This window comes from Lynx canadensis, chromosome B4 (genome assembly GCF_007474595.2).
Source record: "Lynx canadensis isolate LIC74 chromosome B4, mLynCan4.pri.v2, whole genome shotgun sequence".
Lineage (NCBI taxonomy): Eukaryota > Metazoa > Chordata > Mammalia > Carnivora > Felidae > Lynx > Lynx canadensis.
This window is the reverse complement of record NC_044309.1, coordinates 83,324,770-83,351,367: the sequence shown is the minus strand read 5'-3', so window position 1 is coordinate 83,351,367 and position 26,598 is coordinate 83,324,770. Positions and strand designations below refer to the sequence as shown.

Here is a 26,598-nt window from a genome sequence, read left to right as displayed (position 1 = left end):
GATCTGTGCCCTCCGCCCCAGTCTAGGCTGCAACTACTTCAGGGGCTGACGGAGGGCTTGGTCCTAAAGCCCACTCTCATTTATACCTCCACCCGCAGAAGCCCTGGACTGCCCACCTGTCATCTAGCCCATCCACTGGTCTACCCCCTCCCTTCCTGGGAGGTGGGGGTAGAGATCCGAGCCAATAACAAAGGGAAGATGCGCTTTCTCTAGGGGAGAGGGAAAACATCAGAAAAACATGGGACCGGCTCTGAGGGGTGCGGACGCTGCAGCGAGCAGCAAAGGGGAGTTGGGTCCCCCGACTGCGAGGAAGTAGCCCCCTCCCACTCTGCGGAGACTGGGCCACCAGCCTGGCCAGGCCACACCCAGTCATCCTGATGCAGGGGAGAGGAGGGGCTGCGGCGGAGGATGGAGCTGAGCGGCGGGGAGGGGGTGCAGTGACAGCCAGGGGCTAAGACTCGGCGGGGGCGGGGTAGAATCTTCCCAAATTCCCTCCCGGGGCGACACTCACCCCAATAACGACGCTGTCGTCCCCTTGGAAAATTGGGATGAACTTGTCTCCCCGCAGAATCTCGGCCTGGTTCAGGGGCCGAAATCGGCAGAGCACCTTGATGCTGCATTCGTTGTTGGTCTCCGCCATGGTGGTCGCCGGCGACAGGCTGGGGCACTTCTCGGGCAGCCGGGCTGTGCGCGCTCCGGAGGAGGGGGGCTCAGCTGAAGCCGAGGCGGAGGACAGGTGCTCGGTCTCTAGGACCGAGGAAGCAGGTGGGGCGCCCGGGCGAAGGCTGGGGAGCAGGGCCGGGGCGCGCTTGCTCGCTCCTGCGGCACAGGGATGCAGGCGACCTGGGCGTCTGGTCCTCCTCTCTCGGCTCTCTGCCTCTCCGCCCCTCGCGCTGCAGCGCCGCGCTGCGGGCCTGGGCGGGGCGGCGGCGGGCGGGGCTTCCTTCGCGGGGGGCCTCCCGTTCGGCGTCTACCCGAAGGGGCGCCGGTTCTCTCCTCTCGCCTCCTCCCCCACCCCCGAAGCTCCTAGGTAACCTCGCCCTCACCCCTTCCCCACCCAAGTCACTCGCTGCATCCCAGCTCCCCACCTCCCTGGCCTGCCTGTCCCTCCCTCGGACTCCACCCCTCTGGAAGGGATAAGGGGGCTGAGGTGGGCTTGTCGCCTGGGTAGGGAAGAGAGTCAACGGCGCTTGCACCCTTTTTATTCCGGGACATCCTCCTCCCCCACTCCCGCCCCGCCTCTGTCACTGTCCTCTCTCCATATTGAGAGCCTTCTTCTCATTCTCCATCCCCAACCCCCTCACACAAGATTCCCAACCCACTCAACTTTCAAGGGCAGCTGCCTATACCCCTGTGGAGGAGGGTGTCCGGGTCTCATTTTTCAGACAGGAGTTTCAGGGGAGAGGCTAGTCCCAACCCCTTCTACCTCCAAAGGTGCACTCGTTCCCCACTATACACACCAAGTCCCCGGTGTGAAGGAAAACAAACTCTGGTTCTGGGCTATTAGAATTCAAAAGCAGATAAAATTCTCATTTTTGCCTCCTAGGCTGGGGCTGGGCATAAGGTGGGCAGGAGAAGCTTTTGCAAGAGAAAGGGAGTCAGAAAACAATGAAGGAGGGGTAATGATGAGGGTGGGAAAGGCCACAAGGGCTTTGAGAACCTATAGGGCAGACCTCCGCCTTTAGGTTTCAGGCAGGTTTAGGCACCTATGTGTTTCCTGTCCAAGTTACCATTGGTCAGAGTCCCAACACCCCAGCCCCTTTCTCAGGCCTTGTTCTGTTTCTCCCCCTTCCCTAGCAAAATGAAAAAAGAAAACAAAACAAAAAAAAGCCTTAGAGATTCTTTGTCCTTCCTCCCCTCAGGTCAGACTCCTGCTGCAGCCCCTGGGCAGAACCACCTAGAAGCTGGCCAAATTGATTTTTCTTCACGTCACAGGCCTTGCTAGCCAACAGAGAGTTGGACTGCAGGAGTTGAGGCTCTAGGCCAAGGGGAGGTGTGGGGTGATGGGAGAAGGGAGGAGGGGATGGAAGTTTTGCCTAGCAATTGTCTAAGGTCACTTGGACATTATGAGGCAAAAGTGAGAGAATGGTGGCCTGGCCAGACAAGAACTAACTGCACAGAACTCAGCTGAGGGCTTCCCCTTGTTGGGCCTATACCTCTAACCCACCTTGAATCTTAAGGAAACTAAAGAAAAAGGGTCCAGCATAAGAAACCGGATAGATGGATGGAAGAGGGGTAGAGGTTTGGGGAAAAAGCCAGGAGAGTATGCATAGAATGACAATGAGTTCCAAACTCAGGAACATCAGCATCTCTCCAGTCACTTGGTCTGGCACTATTTCTAAGTGTTGCAGCATCCTGAAAGCTCAGGATGCCTTCTGGAAAACATCCCAAACTCAGGTCCCCAGGGACTCCAGGGTGGCAGTCTTAGTGGAGTTGCAAAAAAATGCTTGTCTTAAAAAAAAAAAAAAAAAAGTTTGTCTATGGAGGGTCAGGGACAAAAATGTACTGGGTATATGCCCCTCCCTCCCCCAAAAAACCATCCACACATGATGCAGTAAGTTTTACATAAAGCTAGATTTATTAAGTTTCAAAGGATGGACTTTCATTCTGAGAGTATGCCCTTCCTACTTTTCTACTAAGAAATGATGGTTATAGTAAACAGTGTTTTCTTTTTCTAGTGCAGTAATGGCAGAATTAATTTTAATTTTACTGAACTGTGAAAATTCAGAAGTCTGAAAACTATTAGTGAAGTGGTTAAGAGCACAGAGGGTGTTCATGGGGCGCCTCTCACCCACAGAGGGTGCCTCAATAGGTTGAGTTTCGGACTCCGGCTCAGGTCACGATCTCCCGGTTCCCAAGTTGGCACCCTGCCTTGGGCTCTATGCTGACAGCTTTGAGCTGGGAGCCTGGATCCTGGTTCAGATTCTGTGTGTGTGTGTGTGTGTGTCTTTCTCTCAAAAAAAAAAAAAAAAACATTTAAAAAAAAAGCGCAGAGTGTGTTCAGACATACAGCTACCACTTACCTATTTATGGACTTGAGATGGGATTGCCAGATTTGAAAAACAAAACAGGATGCCCAGTTAAATTTGAATTTCAGATTAAAAACTATTAGTGTGTGTGTGAGTGTGTGTGTGTGTGTGTGTGTGAGTGTGTGTGTGTGTGTGTGTGTGTGTTAGTATATCCCAAAAATGATGTGAGGCATACTTATACTACAAAAACTATTATTTATCTGAAGTTCAAATTTGCCTAGGCGTCCTGTATTTTATCTGATATCTCTAACTTGAGAAGATTATTTTCATTCCTAACATGACTAAGCCTTTACTAAATTTTACCTGCTATTATTGTTTTTGAAGCCCTTTCTGTGCCACAGCATGACAGGATGTGTGATTTTTATCTAGTCATTTAATTTCTGGAAGCCCAAACGAATTCTTCTGAAAAACAGGAATTATAAAACATTTATCATAGACCTGATGTAAAAATGAAAGAAAAGAAGTTGTGTGAAATAACTCCCAAGGCGCGTTATTGTCGTTCTCCGTCCAAGCCCCTATCGGCCAAGACTACAGGTCCCATAATCCCAGGCTGCGTCCCTCGCCATTACCTCATTCCCTGGCCGCATTTTCGCCAATCCCGGCTTCTCCAGGGGTGTGGTAGCGGGCTGTTCTCGCGACTTTTGCCTTGCCCTTCTCTCTCCTGTGCGATTCCTGTCGCGAGACTTCCTGCTCTCCACCTCCTCCGCCGCTCCCTTTGCCGCCGCCTTAGCCCGGGACCCGGACCCAGCCTCTCCCCTACCCGAACACCGGCCCCGGCTCCGCCGAGGCCCCGGTCCCCCAAACCCGCCTCGCCGCCGCCATGGCGGACCCTAAGTACGCCGATCTTCCCGGCATTGTGAGTACAGGGCCAGCCCCGGCTCCCAGGACCGCACCCCCGACCTACTAAGGACCCCCAACAGACACTAACCCGTGACCCCTCCCGCCTGCAGCCCCTCCTCCGCCCCAGGGCTCCAGCCCCTGGCACCCCGACGGGCCGCAGCACCCTCCGGAGTCTTCTGACCCGACTTGGCCCTGCCGCGGAATGGCTTACCAGGCCCCTTTTCCGGCAGTCGCCGGTTTCTCCGCCCAGACATCGTCTCTGGGCGCTTATCGCTTGTGCCCTAGTGTTTCTTCCAGCCGTGTCAGCACCACCCGTGTCTCCCCAAATCTCCCCATTATCCCCCCCCCACCCCCACTCCAAACAGACATACCAGGCCACTTGGTGATGGCCTACAACCCGCCAAAGAAGAGGTTAACCTGGCAGAACCCTTCTTGTGCCAGATAGAAAATTCTGCCCTCCAAGAAACCCGACCACCCCCGTGGCCCACCCCCACATATGCCGGCCTGTACCCTCCTTTTGTGTTGCCCTGCCTGCATTCTCAAGGGTGGGGGTTGGGTTACAGTACTTTTGAGTACTAAGGTCCTGAGTCACTCTAAACCTTTGTGCCAGTGTGCTAGGGTAGTGGTATATAGGCTGTGGCCTAATTTGAAGATAGCCCTCTCCTACTTCTGATATAATGATTGCCAAGGGCCCGCCCCCATTCTGATTCAGGATAACATCTTTGTCATCACTTGCACTCGCCACCTACCATGAGGTCCCAGTTGTCCCTGCTGTCATCATCCCAATGCCTTCAAGACTGGGAACTGACATACAGTTCCCTGGGCAGGTGGAAGAGAAGGGACAGAATCTTGGCCTCACAGCCTGCCTTCTCTGTTAGCTTATTCAAATGGAGTGGTTTAGGGATATTGGTGTATGCTGGGTAATGAGGTAGAGTGGTCACTGCTTCTGTCTGCAGGCCAGGAACGAACCAGATGTTTATGAAACCAGCGACCTACCTGAGGATGATCAAGCGGAGTTTGATGCGGTAAGACCATGTGCTGCTTCAGGACTCCTCTGGACCCTAACCTCTCTCCCCTAGGCAGACCCTTTCCCTTTTCTGGTGAGCCACAACAATAAGCGGGTATGCCAACCCAGCCTGGGAGGTATGTAGGTTGCAATAAATCATGCCAGGAAGGAGATTGAAGTCAGTGGAATTATAGCCAACAAGTCCTGATCCTTGGGTTTTTTAAACAAAGTCGAAATATCTCTCAAAACAGTTTAGTTTGGGGCTAGTGATTTAGGTAGACCTCTGGATGCTAATCCGTGGTAATGAATCATGGAGTCTGAGCACTTGCAGACTACTTGAGGTTAGGAACTAGGCCTTTGATTTCATAAAATATTTCACTCAATACATGTCCATTAGTGTATCCTACCAAGAGCTAGATTTTGAAGTATAGAGGAATACACTTTTACATGAATACCCAGTATCCTTTGAGCAAGGAGTGAGAAAATGATGTGGAGATTGTAGAAAGATAAGGAATATGGTCAGAGAAAAAAAAAATTGAGAAAGAACATAAATATTTCATATCAGCAAAGGAGAGTGTCTTAGCACTTTCAGATCTAAGATGAACTCTGAGGAAGGAATTAGCTGTGGACACATTTTAACCATGAGGGGAACCACTTAGCATTGTTTATTGAATGTGTTCATTCTGTGTCGGTTTTTGTGCAACGCAGAGGAATAAATGTCCCTACCCTCAAGGATCCCCCAGACTAGTGAGGGAGTTAGGATACATATAGGAAACATGTAGTAAACAAAATTAAGTGAATGGAAACCAACACAGTAAAAACTTGTATGTTAAGGGCCAAGGAGAACAAAGGTCTACTAGTAAAGCGTGTCTTACAAGATGTGTTTTAGGTTCTATTCCAAAGAGAACTGGGCTGAGGTCACATGGATGATAAAGCAGGCTCAGTATGTGTGTCTGTAAGTCCTGTGGCTATGTCTGTGGGGCTGGTTAATCCTGGAGAATGCTGGCTGCTGGCTTATAATGTATGGCTTGGCGTACTCTCTTATTCCTTACTTGGTTTCCCCTGTGTGGAAGTGGTTCCTACTTTGTGGGAACACCTTCCCTGTCTCCTCTCAGTGGTGTGTTCCTTGTGGCTTCTGTACTTTCTGGCATGTCAGTCTGTCCCCCAAGCTTGAGTATCTGGAGATAATGCAGATGTTGTCATTGCTGAAAGACCTGGGTGTGCACCTGTCACTCCAGATGTATCTTATTAGGAAGCTGCCTTTGACCTCACAGAGCAGGCATGTATAAGCTGAGGACTTCAGTCCTCTGCCCTGTTTCAGAGACGGTTCAACTTTGGCCTAGGCCTCTGCCTATAAAGTATCAAGCCTTCATGGCGAGATGATCAATGGAAGTTTGTCCATTTGTCACTGACTAGCATACAGACTGGCAGTATCACAGCAATCCCCTTTCCAAACCAAAACATACATTGTAGTTTTCCTTTTGAAAGTACTGGAATATTTCTTAATAAGATGACAAGCGTGGACGCCCCTGAATGTGCAGCCGTGATTGGCTGTTTCTCCCCGTTGAAAAGCTTATTTCAGTAGTCAGTGGGGTGGCTGATAGGGAGAGGATACCCAAAGTGTTCATGTCCTGCAGCATACTGCCTAGGATGACAGAATAGGAGTGATGGGAGCTGGATGGTACATGCAGGAAGAGTCGAGTTGCCTGCGTCACCTAAGGCTCAACTAAATGACTCTTCATCACTAGGCAGGAGTGGGTGAGGTGGGGAGACCTTCAGCTGCTTCAGGAGCCCAGGTGGGGGCAGGGAGCTGAGATGTTTACTGATGTCAGCTAATTTCTCTGGCCTCTGGGTGTCCCTGTGGGCCTTAGGAGGACAGCCTTCGGGAAGTCAGCTGAGTAATGGTTCTGTTCCTGCTCTTAATATTGATGTAAATGTGCAACTTGAAGAGATGTGAGTTGTACTTAGTCCAAAAACCTCGTGTTGGTGAGGTCTGGATTGTCACTAGCAGCCTATAGCTTTTTCACCTGCCTTCCCAAGACCTAGCACAGATGACAGTGCACATCACCAGTATTGTGGCTGAACCACGAGGTGTTCAGTCACCTTCCTAACTCCCAGCAACGGAATGTTCTGCCTTAGTCTCCAGATTATTTTCAACTTTAATTTTATCAGTTTTTAAAATAGACAATATAGGCACATAGAGCAAAAGGGTCTTCCTAGCCCTGCCTGCCACCACTCCGTTCCCTTCCCTGAAGACAACCAATATAACCAAATCCTTATGGAACCTTTTGGGGGATCTCCAGATTTTTATTTAAAGAAATAACCAAAGTGTTGACCCTCACTATCTTTTAACCTCCTTCCTCTGATTTTCCCACTGTAGAAAAAAAAAATGAGGTGCTGGAGGAGATAATGTCCTCTAACATCCCTTAAAGATTGTAATTGCTAATTTAACCTAAACGTAAAAGTATTACAGTTCTCATAGTGGGGAGGGTGAGGGAGGAAAGTAGTGTAAAAGGTTTAAGTTTTGCTAAAGATGATCCTGATTTTCCTGTTATCCCTTTAAAACAATTTTAGCAGGAAGTAAAATATTCTAAAATGAATGGGCCAGGCAGATGCACAGGCTAGCCCTTTCCTCTTCAATCTGGGAGAATCTCATCTCTGTATCTCAGACACTCCTAGGTCGATTTGGGTGCGGGGCTGTTTGGAGACTTTTTTTAAAATGTCTTATCAGGAAAGTTAATTCCCAACTGGAATTCACTCCCTGCTGGGCCCACAGCCTGCTTTGGGTCGGTAAGGCATTCTGCTCATGGCTTTTGAACTGCTGGAGCAAGGAAAGTAAACTTAGAAAACCTCCCTAGAAACAGGGTATAGTTTCTCCCTTTATGCCTTATCCATCTCTAATGCCATGTGAAAGGGGAGAGGTGACCTAGCCATAGTTCGATGGGGCCCTGGCAGAGGCTGTTCTTCAAAGGGCAGATACTGCGGAACCCTTCCCCGGCCCGAGATGAGAAACAGTATGTTGTCTTCCTTATGGTTTGAGATATCATAGAGTTTGCTTGATTGTGTTCATTGACTGTTGGCACTCTTGAACTTACCTGAGTTTTTCCTAATGCTTCCCCCATCCTCCCTCCTCACCACCTTGCCTGGACACTAGTTTGCACAAGTAAGACCATTCGATGCTTCTTCTCTGCATGTTTTTTTTTTCATCTGCCATCTTGCATGCAATGCGCTGTCACTGTGCTATTGGTGTAGCTAATCGTTTTACATTCTATTGAGTCCCTAGCGGAGTCACTAAGGGGCCTGCTGGCCTTGTGTTTAAAAATCATTAATCCAGGTTTAGAAGTACAACTATGGTCCATGAATCATTGTCTCTTTCCCTTATGGGGTCTGCAAAATAAAACTGTCCAGTGGAGGATGGAATAGAAACATGGAGGCTAGGAATGCTTTTGGATATGAGGCATTTAGAGGCTGGAGTTAGAAGGGGGTTGGCTTTTTTCTCCTCAGAGTGACATGAAGTTAGGAGAAAAGGACTGTTAGCCATTCTGGACAAGGGTGAAGAACAAGGAGGACAATCACAGTCCTCACTTCCTAGCTGTATGTAGATTACCCCTTGGAAAAACTCGTTTTAATGTTCCTGTGCTAAGCCTTTAGACAAAGGTAAATGGGATGGAAAAGGAGTGTTACGTGCAATTTTAAAGTAATAACTTGGGTTATTTGTGCTTTCATGAGTCTCTATTTCTGTACCCCTCCTGACCATGGATGAATGGTCAGCATTGTGTTGATCCATCCTGGACAGTTTTATTCTACAGCACTCTCCAACTTCCTTGTCATCGTGGTTCTGAAGTTCTCCTGGCTGCGGTGTTGGCATAGAGCTCAGAGAGCAGCAGTGGCCTCTTTCCCTGTCTGATCTAGAACCTCAGGTCTTGCCCTCTGAGGCACAGCCATTAAGCCAAACAGTCCTGGGGAGTCAGGGGGTCCATTAGTGAGAGGGACTGGAAGTCATGTACCAGGTAAGCTGGTACCTGAGTTCAGGGCACTTCGAATTTTCCAATCGAGGTGGCTGGGTGTACTGTTTCCATGGTGACTGTCACTACTCTAGGTTATAAGAATGATGATGAGGAAAAACTCATCATCCCACAATGCACCCGTGGGACAGCCCTGGAGATGGTATATACTGTTTACAAACTAATATACCACTTTTCCTTTTCTTTGATTGTCTGTCCTCCCCCATTCTGCTTGTTCCTCATGATTTGAACTTGAGCTTACGGCTCAATGTTCTCTCCTTCTTTGAGTTTCTCCCAAGCTGGTTTTAGCTTGGTGGGGCAAGTAAGAGAAAGGTAGTGTGTGTGTGTGCCTCCCCTCGTATGTTTGCATGCGTGCACCTGTGAGTGCTTCTACTCACTCTGCGCAGAGACATCCCAGTGTAGACCACAGGGCCTGGATCCGCCTCGACCCTGAGCTGAAACAGGAGTCTTGGATTAGCTGGACCCTGGCATCAGACAGGACGGAGAGGTTGAGGCTCAGGTGTACCTAGCTGAAATCTCTGGGGCAGGAAGCACTTGTCTTTGTCCCAGCATGCATTTTCATATACACAGCCATCTTCAATCCTCCACCATTCTGTGTGCCCATCAGTAGAGCTCCTGGAGAGGCAGGGCATAGAGCTAGATTTCCCCTCCTGGCACTTCTTCACCAATCTTGCTTAGAAGCGAGAACTTTATCTATGTGGCTGGACTCAAAGAAGGCCTCTTTAAAATATTCTCACCTTTCCCTCTTGTCCACCCGCTAACTTCTGTGAACCTTGAGAACAGAGGGTTGAAGAAACATTTTCTGCACATGTGCTGGTAGCCCGTGAATCTTGGTGTCCTCTACACTTTTTGTGCTAGCACATCGTGGCCCAGTTGCTCTGGTTCCCTCAGTGCTGCAGGGCGAGTTACCAACTAATCAAGATGGATACAAACACACTGGACTATCCAAGGGACCAGGACTTGCCCTGTCTCTACTCTGACAGCAGAGAATGAGAACGGAGCTGCAATTAGGGACTTCATATTTCCTGAAACTCACCATCTCCTGACATATTTTGTTCTGCCTAGCCTAAAGTCATATCAAACCATCCACATGGGCACCCTCATTGTCACCGATTCTGCCATCCAAATGTCTAATTCTTCAAGACTAGAGAAACCGAGAGACAGCGAGACTTGAACCATGAGCTCCCACCTTGAGAATTGTGAGCCCTCAATCAGCTACATGTCCTCAGAATCTCCATAGCCTCTGCTTCGCATTCTGCCTTGTCCACCTCAGCCTTGTCTCCCCCCCACTTTCCTGTTCCATGCCACTAGCTTGCAACATCTCACTAGTTCCCAGATGATCTTAAATTGCTGCCAATGGCAAAGCTTCATGACAGTCTCCCCACCAGAGAGGAAAGGGTCCCAGGCTCTTCTTTCTCTTGGGGTATGTGGTGACTCCAGCAGAAACTTCTTGGCCCCCAAATTTTGCTAGGCTCCCCTGGGCCCTATGGTGCAGTGTGTTTGAAGCTATCATATAGTGCATGTGACAATTTGCTAATAACAATTTTGTCTTTTTTTTCCCTCCCTCACCCCCATTTCCCCACTCCCTTTCCTTTTAACTCTTTTGATTTTCTCACCTCTGGGGAAACCACAAGGAGCTGGTAAGAAGCCTGACCTTTCATCTGCTTTTTAATGGGGTGTGCTGTGATGGGCAGTTGTTCCTCTGTCCTTTTGTCTCTGCTAAATCTTTAATCCCTCTATCCAGCCCCTCCCCAGCTGACAGCCTTTTCCCATCTTCCAAATCACTGTAATGATACTGCCCCTAGCCCATGCCCCCAGATCTCTGAGACACTGGTGGAGTGGGTGCCACCGGAGGACTGAACAGTGTCGGCCACCTGAGTCTCTGGGGCCACATCCTTGGAGAGGCTCTGAGATGATGCCCGCGTCGGGCAGCTCCTCTCCTGATCCAGGACATGGTCCTAAGTGGGAATAGTGACATGAAAGCACTGTTCATTCTTGTCACCGTCCAGGACCTCTGAGACCCACGGTCTGTGTGTTGATCCTTTTCTGCTCGTCTCCTTCCCTATTTAGGAAGCATGTAAGAAAGTAGGTTCTCATCAACATAGTGCCTGGCCCAAAATAAGGGCTTAACAAATGGTATCTATGATTAATTTCATTCCTTGGTCTATAGTCTGTGCTTCCCATTTCTCTTTTTAGGAGGATTTTTTTTTTTTTTTAATGGATTTCTACTTCATTGGCCTTGACTGGAGCACTCACAGGGAGGAGTGGCATACTCTTGATTATGAACTTAAGAGAAGGTGGTTATCACTCCTGATCAGGAGTCCTTCTCAGACAAGAGAGGCCAGAGACTACTCAGTTATTTGGCCTGTGGGTGTTCTAGCCAAACATTTCAGAGAAGGTTAAAGAGCTGATAATTTGGAGCCCAGTTGTCTCTTTACCCTTGCATTATGGGACATCGAGCCCTTTTGTTTTCCCTTAATCTTTAGCTCTTGCCCCTCTGCTCAGCACTTCCCTGAAGAAGAGGTAAAGATCAAAGTTGATGTTTTCTCCTTACTCCATCCTTTCCCTTATTTTTAAAGCTGCCACTCACACTGATTCCTTCTCCAGTAGCAGACCGGAGATGCTGCTGCTCTTCATGATGTCTCTCCATCATCATCCTCCACCCCCACCCCCAATACCCACACACAGGCAGAGACTCTGTCCAGTCCCGGCTGCACTGTAGAATCATCTGGGTAGCTTTTCAACTGGCCTGCTATCCCAACCCTACCCCAGAACAATTAAATCAGAATCTACAGAGGCGAGCCCAAGCCTCTTTTTTTTTATTTTAATTGTCTTTTGATTTGTTTTTACATTTTCTAAGTGATGCAACTGTGCAGGCAGGGGTGAGAACCATTGTTGTAGTGAAAGGAAAGGCTCACTTTGCCTCCTGTAGAAGATGGAGATGGCATCCTCAGCACAAAAGAACTTCTGGTCTCCTCCCTGCTCCTTCAGTAATGTAGAGAGAGCTGTCAGACTGCTGACAAGTGACGGGGTTGGGTAGTTTGGAGTGCCCCGGCTTGGTGTAGTTACTGGAATCTGAACAGCCAGTCGATAACTAGTAAGGAGGGGACCTCTCTGCTTCGGTCCCTAGGGTAAATTGTCTTTATCCTTCTCTTCACCACACGCCCTATTTATGGAAGAGCTAGTGCTTGAGACACGGCCAAGGACTCAGGGAGAACAGTTAGGTGCTGCAGCTTCTCTTCGAAAAGATGCTGGGCCACCTCCATGTCAGGACCTAGGCGTGGCCCTTACCCACAGGTCCTCGTGGCAAGCAGATGGCACATACGCTTATCGCTTCTAAGATGTCCCTTAGAGAATACATTACTCTCTTGCCTGTTTTCTGTGTGCCCTGAACTCCCCACCCCCATGGCAGCCTGGAAACAGGGCTGCTGGTCAGGCCCTCTGCCAACCTTCCTCTTGTGTCTAAGAGTTGGTGTCTTCCCTTCAGCAGCATATTCACCCTGGGAGTTAGCAGCTTGCTTGTCTGCCATCCTTCCTCTCCCCAACCCCCAGGAGGATGGAAGGTTAGCTTGAAATGGCCTTCCTCAGCAGCAAGGAAATTTACTTTCGGGAGGGGGAGGTTAAAAGAGGTCAGGTTGGTTTCTTGCCCTGAGTGCATGGTGTGTGCCAGATAAGCGGGAGGGCCCAGTTGGATGGGGTCGGGGGATGGGAGGCTTATGTACAGAGTGGGTGGGGAGGTTATGCTACCTCTGTTCCCACTTGAATCAGGGTGTTAATATTTATACAACTGAGACTAAATTTACCAGGAAGCTTCCGTTTCCTAGGCTGAGCCTAGCTCAGCAGCTTGGAGTGGAACTGCCCTTCTCTTCCCTTGGGAAAGTAGGGCCCAGTCTCCTCTAATGGTTTGGGGATTTTGTGGGGTCAGGGAAGTCTGGGGGGAGAATGAATCTGCCCTTGGCCTAAACTACCTATTCCTGCAGGAGGAGCTGACGAGCACAAGTGTGGAGCACATCATTGTCAATCCCAATGCTGCCTATGACAAGTTCAAAGACAAGAGAGTGGGGACAAAGGGACTTGGTGAGACCAGGCTGGAAATTGGTTGGGGGGAGGCCTATCCTCAGGCGGTGGTGACTTTTGCTTTGGGGAAAGGGTCGTTCATGGAGATCTCTCATGGTAGCCCTGACAGTCAAGTCACTTGAGCCCATGACTGCCTTGGGCCTAGATCAGGCCCTCAATTCTATCTTCTTTTCTTGGCAGATTTCTCAGATCGTATTGGAAAAACCAAGAGAACAGGATATGAATCTGGAGAATATGAGATGGTTTGTTGTGTGTGTGTTGGTGGGGATGGTACAGTGATCCTGTTTAGGAGAGAAACCAAAGGATACAGTCAGGCTTCTGAGTTTTTCTCTCATTAGGGGTCCTGAGGAACCCAGCAGGATACAGTCGGGATGCTTAGTCCCCCTGCTGTTTGCTCTGGAGAGCCTCCAGCCCTCTAGCTACCTCCAGTTTTTCTGTACTAGGCTGTTGTGAATTCTGAGGTGGATAGGATACCCTTATAACTTGGGCCGAGGGTTTGGATAAATTCTTTTCTCTCTTTTTTTTTTATTTTAATGTTTATTTATTTTTGAGAGACAGAGAGAGACAGCATGAGCTGGGGAGGGTCAGAGAGAGAGGGAGACACAGAATCTGAAGCAGGCTCCAGGCTCTGAGCTGCCAGCACAGAGCCCAATGCGGGGCTTGAACCCACGGGCCGCGAGATCATGACCTGAGCCGAAGTCGGACGCTCAACCGACTGAGCCACCCAGGCGCCCCTTGGATAAATTCTTGAAGCTCCCTGTATTAAGAGGTGTAACTTCCCTGTCTGTGCTTGCTCTCTAGCTTGGAGAGGGTCTGGGAGTGAAGGAGACCCCACAGCAAAAGTACCAGCGACTACTGCATGAGGTCCAAGAGCTGACAACTGAAGTTGAGAAAATCAAGGTAACTAAACTCTCTTCTCCCCTCTCTGCTCTGACTTATGTCGCAGAGGAGGACCTCACAGCAGGAGGAGAAACATTCCCTAAGCTCCTGGCTAAGGGAGCTGAGGTTCCTAGATTTAGGAATATACATAAATCTACATTCAATGCCATAGATGGGTAAGAACCATCCAGTGACTTCCAGCCACTGCTGTTTTTTTTAAGTTTATTTATTTATTTTGAGAGAGAGAGAGAGAGGGAGAGAGAATGAATGGGGGAGGGACAGAGAGAGAGGGAGAATCCCAAGCATGCTCCCAAGGTCAGCACAGAGCCTGATGTGGGGCTCAAACTCATGAAACTGAGATCACCACCTGAGCCGAAATCAACAATTGGATGCTTAACCGACTGAGCCACCCAGGCGCCCCTAGCCACAGCGATTTTTAAGGGTCTTGATCCTCTTTTTTTTTGGTCTTGATTCACACTTGCCACCCCTCATTGTGTACTTCACACCAGACAACGGTGAAGGAGGCGGCCACTGAGGAGAAGCTGACCCCCGTGGTACTGGCTAAACAGCTAGCAGCCCTGAAGCAGCAGCTCGTTGCTTCCCACCTAGAGAAGCTGCTGGGACCAGATGCGGCGATCAACCTCACTGACCCCGATGGAGCTCTGGCTAAGTGGGTGCCCTACGTGGTTGGGAAATCATTGCTGATTGGGGCACAGGGGGACTCAGCCAGGTGCTGGCCAGGATACTAAGGGGAGAGGTAGCCCAGTTTTTCCTTAATGCTGAACATGAGGCAGAAATGACAGTGACTGGGCTGGCCCACATGCTTCAAGACTTGATCTTATTACTTGGTCTCCTGGCCCAGGCGCCTACTGCTGCAGCTGGAAGCAACAAAAAACAGCAAAGGAGCTGGTTCAGGGGGAAAGACCACCAGTGGGACCCCTGCAGATAGTAGCCTTGTCACTTACGAACTACATTCTCGGCCCGAACAGGACAAATTCTCTCAAGCTGCCAAAGTAAGTATGGGCGTAAGGTGGTTGGGGGGCCAGGGTGAGGTGGCCCTAAAGACTTTCCTGCCTCCCTCCAAGGGATCGGATCTGAGGAGAGGGTGCTGGGAATGCTTCTGATTACTCGTGATGTCTTGTTCCAGGTTTCCTCACCCATCTACTTTCAGTTAAGATTTTAAGATTGTGACTAGGGATGTGTTCCAGAGAAAGGAGTCCCTGGGCAGAGTAGAGAGGAGGAGAGAGGGGAATGGCAAGTAGACAAGCAGAGAAGAGCAGGATCTTAGTGGCCGCTGCAGCAGCAGGGAGGCGGGTGGCGAATCGCACCTCCTTTCTCCTCTCTAGGTTGCAGAACTTGAGAAGCGCCTGACAGAGCTGGAAGCGACCGTCCGCTGTGACCAGGATGCTCAGGTCAGGTGCTCTCCTCTACTTAGTCTGACCCTTGGATCCCACACCCTTCTTCCTAATGTCCACAGCATTCCACAGAACCCTGGAAAGAGTGGGAAGGGCTTCAGTTATCGGACCAGCCAGTGGGTTGCCAGCTAGAACCAGAAAGGATGGGAGAAGGTAATAATCATGTGGAGATACAAGAACCACTGATTTCTTTCCTCCTTTTCCCAACTAGAATCCCCTTTCAGCAGGTCTACAGGGAGCCTCTCTTATGGTGAGTGTAAAAGGAACCGGTGTTAGGATTACAGAGGTGATACTGGGATCGGGTTTGGAGAACTGTGTTTGGGTGTGTAGCTCTATACTTAATTCCCTTCAGTGGAATAGGGGGTGGGCTCTTCTAGTCTGATCCTTTCTCTCTCATGAAGTTTGTCCCAACCCCCACCCCCAGGAGACTGTAGAGCTGTTGCAAGCAAAGGTGAACGCCCTGGACCTTGCAGTTTTGGACCAAGTGGAGGCTCGGCTACAGGTACTTAGTGGAGGGCAAACTGGATTACAGGTATCTTGGGACTTTGGAAGCCCTGGGTGCCCTGTCAACCTTAAGTCTGTGTTTTCAGAGTGTCCTGGGAAAGGTGAATGAGATTGCCAAGCATAAAGCTTCTGTAGAGGATGCAGATACACAAAGCAAGGTCAGGAAGAGCCCTTTCCCTCATTTTTATACCCTTTCCTGTTCCCTCGTATTCTCGGAGTCCTTCTGGTGGTCCTGCCAGAGCGTGGGAGCATTGAATCCCAGGTGCTGTCTTCATAAGCTTTGATCAGCTGAGAAAGTCAGGGCAGTGTTTCAGTCCTGTCCCACCCTACTGAAATGACCCGTGTGTACTTCGCTCAGCCACCCCCTCTGGGCCCTGTCATGTCCCCCCACCCCCAGGTGCATCAGCTATATGAAACCATACAGCGCTGGAGCCCCATCGCCTCCACCCTTCCAGAGCTGGTGCAGAGACTTGTCACCATCAAGCAGCTGCATGAGCAAGGTGGGAGGCCGGCGGCCAGGGGAACTAAGAAGTGGAAAGTGGGCAGTCTTTGTTTCCTTCCCTCTTGTCTTGGATTCTAACCTCACCCGTCTCTTTCTTACCTTCTCTTGCAGCCATGCAGTTTGGTCAGCTCCTAACACACTTGGACACCACACAGCAGATGATTGCTAGTTCCCTCAAGGACAACACTACCCTCTTGACCCAGGTGTGTGCCCCTCTATTAGTCTGCAGCCTCCCTTCGCTAGCACAGACTAGCGGGTTCTGCTTTGGCCCATATCGTAGCACGTTATTGTGGCAGGAGTTTGCTCTGTCTACTGTGTTTCAGTGGTCATGGGACCTTTGACAACTGCTTCACCTGGGATCTTCCATCTCACCATCGGGAAAACTATACCTACCTCAGGGTTGTGCGGATTAGGTGAAACACCAACGGGTGAATTGTTAGGAGTCCAGTGAACTTCAGTTTTTCCTGTAACACCTACCCCGTCCTCATCCAAATGCTCCTGTATCCAGAGCACGGCACATCGGGAGGAACATGGACTTTGAAGTCAACAGCCAGGCTCCAGCCTAGTTCTGCCACCTCTTCTCTGACACTGGGCAGAGCCTCACGTTCTTCCTTCTTACCAGTGCCCAGCACATAGTCCTCAGTTTCTCTTGGAAGGCACTGTTTTCAGTGCTGAGGGCAGAATTAAAGCTGAGAAGCCCAACACGATAGGACCGTCAACATAAATGAAAAAATATATCAAGTACAGTATGTCCTTCCTGTACACGGCAGTTTCCTTAAGTTTTGAGTCCATAAAAACCCTCACTTCAACAAAATCTTACATGTCCCTCATCACGTGAAACAGATCAAAGAATGGTACTGCTTGAGTCCTGCCTGCGTGGCAGATCCTAAGCTGGGTCCATCGGACTCCAGAGGTATTTAAAAACTGCTGCTGTAACCTCCCTGCTCCAGGGCCCGTCAGCTAGGCTTCCATGTCTCTTTTGTCTTCTCTAAGAGAACTTCTCCAGGTCCTCATCCAGGTAAGCACCTGGACCTGACAAAGAGTAAAACATCTCTGTTATTTTCTAGGTGCAGACAACCATGCGTGAAAACCTGTCCACGGTTGAGGGGAATTTTGCCAACATTGATGAACGGATGAAGAAACTGGGAAAGTGAGCACCTTTAAGAGATGCGGAACAGGGGTAATCCCTACCCCTTTGAACTCTGTTAACAGCTTATATAGAGTTTCTCCTTCATTATAACTCTCACATCCCCATCCCATTTGACACTGGGGGCAAGGGGTTCTTCTTGCATGTGGGGTTTACACCCCTCCTCTGATGAATACAGACTGGTAGTGGGGGGGGAGGGACATGACACAGTGGTCTCCCCTCAGGCCTCGGGGACACGGGCCCAGCCACATGCCAGCTCCTGTCCAGTACTGCTTTGCCTGGGGTGGGGAAGGATTGGGCCCGGTCCTCCAGCACAGCTCCTGTGGCTGGTTGTAATACTGTACAACTGTTTCTGACCATTAAATGCCGTTGTACTCTGCGTGACCCCTGCTGTGTTTCCTGGGGAAGAGGCGGCACTGAGACAGACCTTCACAGTGTAACAGGCAGTTTAAGCCACTCTCCGCTAGTAGAGGATTTAAATTGTAACGTGTTCTTAAATTAAGGAAAAAATGAGTACAGAGTCAGAGCCAGAGTTTCAAAATATTCTCATCTGTTAAATTAAGAGTGTCTCCCATAGAAAAGCAGTGGAGGCCCCACAGGGCAAGTACAAAACAGAATTAAAACTCCCAAGGGTCTTGTCTTTACAAAAGAAAAGGCAGGAGGCAGCCCCTGGACAGCGGGTCGTGCTGGCCGCTCCGGTTGGACCACGGTGCATAATCCTCAGTCGCATCATCACAACGTCTCTGAGCGTTTCGATGGGGGGAGAAGGGGCAGTGTAGTGTGTGTGGGAGGAGAGGCCCAGAGGGCTCTCTGTGCCCCCTTACCCCCTTTTATATCCCAGAGGAAAGTAGAGGGAAGCTGGCTACACCTTGAAATGAGGCTATGTGTTTCAAACCTGGGGACAGGGGTAAGAGGGGATCTGTGCTTTGAGCAACCTGAGCCAGAGGCAGAGGGGTGTTGGAGGGGTGAGGGGGGAATGCATGATGCTTATTGCTTTGTACCTTTCACTGGGAAGGAGGGCAGCAGCCAACAGTAGCTCACAGGTTTGTAAACTGAGCCTGCTGGCTTCAAGAAGGGAGGCAATGAAGTCGAATTAAATATAAAAGAGTCATTTGTGCAAAAATAACTTAAACAAATAAAAGACCTGGGGAAGGGGGTGTTCCCCTTAGCCTGGTGGGGAGAGGGCCATATACCACCCCCCCCAGGCCTTTTCAGTGACATGGCTTTGGGGGGGAGGGGGTGAGCTTCCCTACCCCCTGCAATGGCTCAGGATGGGATTGTAGGGGAAGGGGTTGCATTTGTGCTCTGAGTGGGGAGTAGTGCCCCCACCCACTGTCCACAGGTGCAGGTGGCTGGCAGGGGCTCCCAAGGCTCAGCACTCAGCTCTCCCCAGTCAGGGTCAGATCCAGCTCCAGGTATGGCTGCTAAGGGGCCAGTTTCCTCCTCTTGTTTTTGGCAGGACGGCCAGGGCGGGCCCGGGGAGGCAGAGGGACAGCCGCCTATACAAGAGGGGAAGTTGAAAGAAGTGATCAAACAGCTAGGTATTGGGAAGTCTTTTATTTTCTCCCCATGCCCTCTAATCCTCTTCTCTTGCCTCATCCCTTACAACCTTCCCCCATCCCTCCCACCCCGCAACCCTGACACACACTTACGCGGGTTGTGGGGCTGGGGTCCAAGGTAACGTCCTGGCGGGAGCTATTGCTGTTCCGAGCAGGGCTGCAATAAGGGCACAGATGATCAGGAATACCTCCCCAAGCACCAGGTGAAGCTCAGAGTTTGGGTGGGAAGCTTTCTACTTTTGGATAATAAAGGCATAATATCCTGTTCATATTTAAACATGAGCGTTATTGAAAGCCAAGCCACTCTAGACATTTCTATAAACCCATCAAGAAGTGGGAGAAGGCCAGGACTGTGGCAGGCCCAGCACTCACTTGTATTTTCTCCTCCGGCCACGACGAGACTTTCTGACTACCCCTGGGGGCACCTGGGAAAACACGGACTGTATGTGTAGGAAAAGTTAGGAAAAGGAACCAAGTTCCCAGCCTTTCCTCAGAGCCCTTCAGCTCAGACCTCCATCACCCTGCACTCACCTTAAGGTCCTCAGAATGGGGTCCAGGAGGGGATGGATCCTTGGGTTCAACACCCCCTTCAGCCAGCTCCCCATTATGCTGCCAGTGATGGGTCCTTCTTGGGGACCGTTCCATTTGTCCATTGAAGCCACCACGTGCCCCCCACTTGAGGGCCAGTCGGCCAGGCTCCCGCCGGCTACCAGGCTTTCGGCCCCGGCCTGGCCTGGCCTCACCATTAATGCCCCTAAGTCCCCCTCCTCCCCTCCGGCCCCGTTTCCCTGACCCCCTCCCAGCGAGCAGCTCAGGGACTGGGGGGTCGGGAGAACCGTGGGGTGGGGCTAAGGCACTGAGGGGAGGCCGGGCAGGCTCCGGTTCCAGGGCTGAGGTGGGGCTCTGAGGGGGCAGACAAGGGGCTTCTGGCTGCTCTGGAGGAATCTGCAGGCGAAAAAATAAAATCTTAGTCCCAGATATGGTTACTCTGCTACTGTAACTCAGAAAGTCATACATCCAGTTTGGGAAAAAATTCTGTCCCTGATACACACGTGCCCACAGGCTCACCTGGAGACTCTGTAGCAGGCAGGCTAGGGGACTAGAAGCCTCTGAGAGGGGTGGAGGAGCTCCCCCCCCAGGGAGGAGCTGCAGCCCCAACTGGCCAGAGAGAAGAGGGCCAGGAGGCTGCAACAGGCTGGGGAGGGTTCCAGGGCTGCTGGTCAGCGAAGACAGATCACCTGTTGAGGAGTTAGGTCAGGAGTCTCCCTTGGCAAACCAGTTAGGCTGAACAGACCCTATTAATCTTAGGCTTAACCCCAGGGTCAAAAACTCTTCCCCAACTCATCCAGCCTCTACTCCCAATTTTTACTGGTTCCTTTCTTCTCTTTCACACCAGGGTTTTCCCTCAGGCTCACCCAGCAGGCTGGCACTCAGCAGAGGGCTAAGGAGTTGGGGGGGTCTCCCTGAGTTGGAGGGGGCCTTGCCCAGAGAGGAGGCCCCCGGGTCAGTAGTTGCCGTGGTGACACTGGAGGTAGGTGGTCCAGGTTGGGGGGCACTCAGGACACAGGGCTAAAAAGAAGAATGACAACACCATATGCGTAAAGTATTTAACAAACGTACAGTACTTTCACGTATACGATCTCACTGAAGTCTCACGTGAAGTAGGCCACGCTTATTAAATACAGACCCAGTTCTTGCAGCCATCCTACCCCCAGCCAAGAACTAAGCCCTCCCCAAAGGCCCTGAGGAAGAGCTCAGGCATGAAACTGAAAGCCTTTGATTCCCAGCTCCCATCTCTGATTCTACCTCTTGTTCTGTCCCACCCACTCCTCCCCTATCCTCACCTGGGGGGGTGTCCCCGAGGGGGGATCCAGGCTGGCAGCCAGCAGCGCAGAATTTAAAGCTATGAGGGTAGGGGGGGCTGAAAGTGGGGGGAATAGTAGGGGGGGCAGGTCTCCCAAACCTGAAAATGTCTCCCCACTTGGACCCCCAGCTCCTTCTGCAGATCCCTCCCCATCCCCAGCTGTGGGGCCCAGGGCCAACAGGGGCAGGAAAGAGGCAAGGAGGTTGCTAGGAGGTGCAGAAGGGGGTGGAAGAAGGTCTGAGGGGGGTGGTGGAAGCAGGGAAGCCACCAGAAGCGAAGGCCCTTCAGGTTCGCCTGGGGCTAGGGGAGGGCCAGGTCCCCCGGGTGGGGGTAGCAAGGGCTCAGGGGGAGGTTGTCCCCCTCCCCCAGCCAGCACGCCAAATAAACTGTGGCTGAGCAATGGAGAAGGTGGAGGTTGCCCCAGACTCAGAGGGAGAGGCAAGGCCCCTAGCATCCCTGGGAAGCCGGCTCCACTCAGCGCCAGGCCCTGCTCAGGACTAGGGAAAGGGAAAGCCTCCCCACCAGCCAGGGGAGGCAGAGGACAGGCTGGGCCCGCCCCCATCCCAAGCCCTTCAGATGGGCTTTGAAGCACAGGGCTGGGGACTAGGGGGGCTTTGGAGGCAGCTGTTGGGGCAGGGGCACCTGCAAAGGAAAAGAAAAATTCAGCTCAAGACAGGAGTGTTTCTTTCTCCCAGTGTCCAAAGAACCCAACCCTCATGCCTCCGACCCAGAAAACCACCCCAGACCTCTCTAAGCTCCCCTAAATACCTTGGCTGCCTTTATCTACCAGAGAAGAGGAAGGCTCTACCACACTCACGTACCTGGCACACTGCTGAGGCTGCCACTGGTGGTCCCAGGCAGGGAGGGTGGGATAGGGTGCCTGGGCTGGGGAGGGCTCCCTGAGGAGAGGGTTGGGGGAGGAGGAAGGTGTGCATCTGACCCCAAAAGGTTAAAGCTTCCATCAGAATGGGAAGGGCCAGGGGTGGGGAGTCCCAGCAGGGACAGCACAGAAGGGAGAATAGGTTGGGATGGCTCAGGGAGAGGAAATGGTTGCGGGGCAGGAGCAGGGGCCCGAGGACGGCTCCGTCTAGGGGCTTGAGGGCCTCCCCCTTCTAGCAATCGCAATACCGTTGGGGGTCTGCGGGGACGACGCTGAGAGGGACGGGGTGATGAGGAGTGGGAAGCTGAGGGTGTCTGGGCACGGGGCCTTCGGCCCTGTAAAGTGCTGGGAGGGGGGAGCGGGGGATGCTGTGCCTTGGCCGCTGCAGAGAGTAGGCTGCTAGCAAGGAAGGGGGGTGCCCCGGGCCCCTCCACCGTGGGGGCCCCTCCCAGGGGTCCCAAGACCAGGGGCAGGTGCATAGTGGCTGAAGACACTGGTGGCTGAGTGGCAGGACCAGGGGGGCCAGGGGGACCAGGGAGATTATTGCTTGGGGGCAGAGGAGGGGGCGTTAAGGCATCACTACAGTGGAAAAGAGAAGGGTCTGAAGGTGGTGAGGAGGAGGCATGGGGGGCTGGAGACGAGCCCAGGTCAGGGGGCACCAGGCTGGATCGGAGGGCAGCTCCCCAGTTGTAGGAGGGAGCATTGAGGCTGATAGCAGGTGGAGGCGGTGGGGCTGGAGAGGGGGCATTGCCCCTTGGAAGGAAACAGGGGCTGCTGCTGCCTCCAGAAGGGACTGGGTCAGGAAGCCTTGGTGGTGGGAAGAGCCCCCCAGGGCCTGCTAGAGGAGGGAAGGCCTGTGGAACGGAGGGTGGTTCTGGGGGAAGGGAGCCAGGACCCCCATTAAGTGGAGTTGTAGGAGGGACTCGACAGGGAGGGCGGGCAGCGGGGGGCCCTGGGGACACAGTGTGGAACATTTGGGGGCTCGCTCCCTCTCCTGCAATGAATGAGAAATGAAGGGTCAGCCTGTGGCTCCCCTTCCAACAACTTTCTTTCATCTTCTCCATCCCATCTCCCATAGATTCCCAACCTCCCTGTACCTTCCTCTCAACAAGCAGCTCCCCGCGCCACCCTTCTCCTTGCTCCCCCTCATAGAGCTCCTCCCACCATCCCTCCTCCAGGCCCTTAAGTTTTCCTCAGTTGTCGGGAAAGTGGAGAAAACTCACCAGGAGAAGAGTGTGAGCAGGTGGTCTCCATGCTTCGGTACAGAGTTGCCATGGCAACGGCTTTCCGCCGGTGGTTGCACAGCTTGGTCATGTCCTCCTCTGATGCGGGCCCCACCCCAGCCCCACCCGGGGTCACCGGGGCCAAAGGGTCAAAGTTGAAAACCTGTAAGGCAGGAGTCATGGACAGGGACTCTGAGAGGGTGAGATCTGTGAGAAGAGCTACCATGATCAGTCATTTGCAGTAGGTCACTTGGCTTATCCCTGTATTCTCTGGCACCCCTCACCACTCTGACCTTGGGGACATTGAGTGGACACTCCAGACCGCACTTGCAGGTCCCATCGCTGAGGAGGTAGCTCCGGGTTTGCTCCAAGGAAGACAGCTCTGTGCCACTTGGGCTGGCAGACGACAGGGTCAGAGATATAAAGTTAGTTGACACCATATCAGGAAACGTGCCTAAAAGGACAGTTCTTGAATCAAAGACCTTCCTGGGAAGGACAGAGGATAAGGGATGTGGAAAGAGAAAGAAACAGATTTAAAGGGCCAGATACAGACAGCAAAAAGGCTGAGGAAAGAAGAACAGAGAGCAACAGGGTAGGTACCAGAGATGCGAGCTTTGAGAGGAGGGGTGGGAAAGAAAACTCAGGCACCGAACAGCCTGAGGACAGAACTGTGGGAACTCTGAGGAGCCATACCTGATATAGAGCACAGCACCCTCTCGAACACAGCGCTGCCAGCCGATGGGGACAGATGTGGCCACAGGGCCCCCAGCTCTGTCTGCTCCACTGCTCTCATTGCCCCCATTCATTGTGTGTAATCAGCTCCCACGTGCCTGATAACAGACATCCATGTGGGCATTAGGAGGATTAAACTGTGCTGGGTACCTGAGGGAGTACTCCAGGAAGGCAAAGATTCTGGGGAGACCCGAGAACTCAGGAGTATGGAGAAACCCTCAGAGAGCTGAGAGAGAAAATGAAGAAGAACTCTCTGCCATCCCACCATGGCTACCTGAACATCTCTGCAAACATTGTGGGGTCCAGTCTAAAGCCGGGGCCTCCGGCTTAGCCCACACCTGCAACACAGGAGAGAGAAAGGACTGTCGGGAATCTGCCCAACTCAGAACAGCACCAAAGCTCAGGATACTCTCAAGGGAAAGATCCTTAACCACATGAGGTAGGTGCCCACACATATCTCAGGGTTCTGTTGGCTGAGTCCACAACCATCCTTTCCATGTACAGGACTGAGGAACCAGAGGATCAAAGCCTCCACTACCAGGGACCAAGAAATCAGAACCCAATTCCTAGACATAAAGGGCAAGCCCCCTTTGTCCCATCAGAGACAGAAGACTTCATCCTGGAATATGGGCAAATTCCCATGCCAGGCCACTAGGAAGTTTCCCAGAGAGTCTGGCCCCCTGCTGTTCCCTACTCCCCAGGAAGATCACATAAAAAGTGCAGATTGCCCCACAGGTCATCAGGCAATTGCCCAACTGCCCGCTGGGGTGGTACCAACAGATCCCCTCCATGCCTGTTTCATTAGACAATCACTGATCTAGTTCATTTGGGTCTTCTGAAGAAAGGTTGGATCCATAGCTCTGTCTTCTCCCAAGATACTGAAAAGCTCCTGATTTCCCCCCAAGCCTAAGGCAAGGGGCTTCAGCACCTCCTACCCCACTGGCTTCAAATTGGCTCTAAGAAGGATTCTCTTCTGATATGTGGGGACGCCCCCCCCCCAAAAAAAACCCTTGCAAGTATCCTCTCCAAACTCACCATCGCTCCCACCCCACACTGGCGGCTTCTAAACTTTCCCTCTCATAACAAGGCGCCCTGTCACCCAGCCTGCTTCCCTCAGCTTGGGGAGGAGGGGAAGGCGCACGAAGTAGGAAGGAACTTGGGGAGAGGGCGGGCGGAGGGTGGGCGAAGCACTGAGGGGAGGGAGGTGAAGAAGGCAAAAAGTCAAGCAGTGAGAGGGAGAAACGGCGGGGGCAGGTGAGGGTAGGGAAGTGGGGATGAGGCCAAGGAAAGGGGCCGAGAGGACGCGGAGGGGGCAGAGGGTAGGGACTGGAGGGGAGGGGAGGGGGAGGGGCGGGATGGGGGGGCCGGGCCCTGCACTCACCGCGGCCCATGGTTCGGCCGGCCCCGCCCTGCGCAGTCGCGGCCCAGAGGGTGAGTGGGAGGGAGTGGGAGGAGGGTCGGTGGAGCCCGAGCCTCCGGTACGGCCCCGGCCGGTCCTAGCAGGAAGCGCCGCCGCCGCCGCCGCGGATCACCGAGCGGCCTCCCGCGCATGCGCCATGGGGGCCAGGGGCAGCCCTGGGGATTCCGTTCCCAGAAGGCACCGCGCAGGCTGGTGCCGCCGCCGCCGTCGCTGCCGCCGCCACCGCCGCAGCCGCCGCCGCCGCCGCCGCTGCCCGGACGGGAGAGGGGCGGGGCCGGGCCCCCGCCCAGCGGACAACGACGAGCCAACAGGAGGGGCCGCAGTGCGCATGCGGGAGCGCGCCTACCCCTCCCCCACAACCCCCCATTAATCCCCAAGAGAACAAACACCCCACGCGGCCCCCCCGCCCTCCGCGGAAGGATCTGAGCCTCTTCCCAGGCCACTGGTGGCCAATCCCAGCCCTCCCCGGGAGGGGCCCCTTCTAAAGCCACAATCTGTTGGGGGAGCCAGGAATGCCAGGTCCGGGAGGGGCCAGCCCCAAAAGATGAAAGTCGCGACTTGCCCTGCCCCGCCCCAAAGGCTTCCCGGGTAGTGTGCTGGGACTTGACCCGCCTCCCCAGGTCAACATGTCACAACACGACCTCAGCCTGTCAAGTCACATGACCTTTGCCTGTCACTGACAACCTGGTCATGTCTTTGGGCCAGGAGAGACCATCTGGTCTAAACCACCCCCCACTCCTATTTACAGAAGGGGAAACGGAGGTCTGAAGCAACGCAGCGCAGGCCTGGCCAAGGACCTGTCACTGTCACACCACCACCGATACCTGTCTTCCAGCCACAACCGACCTTGTGACAGATTCTACTGAACCCTGGCTGCCCCCACGAGGGTATGACAGTATATGTAACCGGCCGCCACATGGCATCTTTTTTCTACCTAATGGCACAAGAAAAATACTTCGCATTTTAAATGGTGCTTTTCACTTTTGTTCAGGCTGCCTCCAAGTTCATAGTTCTCTCATTTTACCTTCACCACTCATTATCTTTTATTTACAAATAAGAACGGTTGAGGCACACACTTAGGCGACTGGCCTGGGATCCCTGGGCAAGTGAGGAGCAGCTGAGGCTAGAATCTGGGCTGCTGACAACCCAGTCGAAAGCAGTTGTGCGCTCAAGTGCATGCAATGTCCTAGGCGAAAGGCTCTAACGCAGCCCAAGGCACCTCCGCGGCAGGAGGCTAGTGCAAGGGTCCTCACAGCAGGGAGTCACAGGACTTGGGCATCTGGTACTTTGAAAAGGGCGGGTCTTGAGCTTTCGTGAAGAGCGCCAGGGCACCGTGGGGGAATGATAAGTGGGGAAAACTGAGAATCGGCTCGACTGGTCAAAGGACACGAATCCTGGCATGCTGGGGGCCCATCAGAAACTTTACAAAGATAAAAGTTAAGGGTGCTGTTCTGAAAGCCGAAAATGACAAGCAAAAGTATTCAAGTTCCTCGGCC

General features: G+C 52.4%; 3 protein-coding genes across 6 annotated transcripts in view; 1 reads left to right on the top strand and 2 right to left on the bottom strand.

The window, feature by feature from the left end:
* The window catches only part of KIF5A (kinesin family member 5A), a 31,239-nt gene extending 30,356 nt beyond the window's left edge, over positions 1–883 (bottom strand). Inside the window, exon 1 of one of the 2 annotated variants that reach the window (XM_030323034.1) lies at positions 512–883. In XM_030323034.1, coding sequence (XP_030178894.1) covers positions 512–640 — 129 coding nt within the window. In that variant the 5' untranslated portion in view covers positions 641–883. The remainder of the gene's footprint in view (positions 1–511) is intronic. The other variant, XM_030323035.1, reaches the window with a different exon arrangement.
* A 2,816-nt stretch (positions 884–3,699) lies between these two features.
* DCTN2 (dynactin subunit 2) lies at positions 3,700–17,808 on the top strand. Of its 2 annotated transcripts, XM_030323032.1 has the most exons (15): positions 3,700–3,885; positions 4,826–4,894; positions 10,535–10,540; positions 12,881–12,977; positions 13,158–13,219; positions 13,779–13,877; positions 14,366–14,526; positions 14,719–14,869; positions 15,203–15,268; positions 15,483–15,521; positions 15,696–15,773; positions 15,862–15,933; positions 16,173–16,275; positions 16,389–16,480; positions 17,345–17,808. In XM_030323032.1, exons 1-15 carry the CDS (start codon positions 3,850–3,852, stop codon positions 17,429–17,431), a joined length of 1,218 nt encoding a protein of 405 aa, XP_030178892.1. In that variant the 5' UTR covers positions 3,700–3,849; the 3' UTR covers positions 17,432–17,808. The 2 variants fall into 2 exon arrangements, with proteins under 2 accessions (XP_030178892.1, XP_030178893.1); XM_030323033.2 differs by lacking the exon at positions 10,535–10,540.
* A 144-nt stretch (positions 17,809–17,952) lies between these two features.
* Positions 17,953–25,288, bottom strand: MBD6 (methyl-CpG binding domain protein 6). 2 transcript variants are annotated; one of them, XM_030323029.2, is made up of 13 exons: positions 25,064–25,288; positions 23,957–24,020; positions 23,644–23,780; positions 23,244–23,346; positions 22,951–23,113; positions 21,669–22,721; positions 20,828–21,489; positions 20,399–20,552; positions 20,052–20,221; positions 19,515–19,928; positions 19,356–19,423; positions 19,077–19,140; positions 17,953–18,923 (listed from the first exon to the last, which is right to left on the bottom strand). In XM_030323029.2, the coding sequence occupies exons 3-13, from the start codon at positions 23,754–23,756 to the stop codon at positions 18,849–18,851; spliced, it is 3,039 nt and encodes a 1,012-aa protein (XP_030178889.1). In that variant the 5' UTR covers positions 23,757–23,780; positions 23,957–24,020; positions 25,064–25,288; the 3' UTR covers positions 17,953–18,848. The 2 variants fall into 2 exon arrangements, with proteins under 2 accessions (XP_030178889.1, XP_030178890.1); XM_030323030.2 differs by having other exon boundaries at positions 19,356–19,408.
* Positions 25,289–26,598: the final 1,310 nt, after the last annotated feature.

Excerpts from the sequence above, each read along its gene's own strand:
- MBD6 (XM_030323029.2), bottom strand. The coding sequence starts at position 23,756 with ATGAATGGGGGCAATGAGAGCAGTGGAGCAGACAGAGCTGGGGGCCCT. Across the intron at positions 23,114-23,243 it reads GTCCACTCAATGTCCCCAAG|GTTTTCAACTTTGACCCTTT; the intron begins GTCAGAGTGGTG and ends CCTGCCTTACAG. Across the intron at positions 19,141-19,355 it reads GGCCGGAGGAGAAAATACAA|CCCTGCTCGGAACAGCAATA; the intron begins GTGAGTGCTGGG and ends CCCTTATTGCAG.
- DCTN2 (XM_030323032.1), top strand. The coding sequence starts at position 3,850 with ATGGCGGACCCTAAGTACGCCGATCTTCCCGGCATT. Across the intron at positions 15,522-15,695 it reads TACAGGGAGCCTCTCTTATG|GAGACTGTAGAGCTGTTGCA; the intron begins GTGAGTGTAAAA and ends CCCCACCCCCAG. Across the intron at positions 16,481-17,344 it reads ACACTACCCTCTTGACCCAG|GTGCAGACAACCATGCGTGA; the intron begins GTGTGTGCCCCT and ends GTTATTTTCTAG.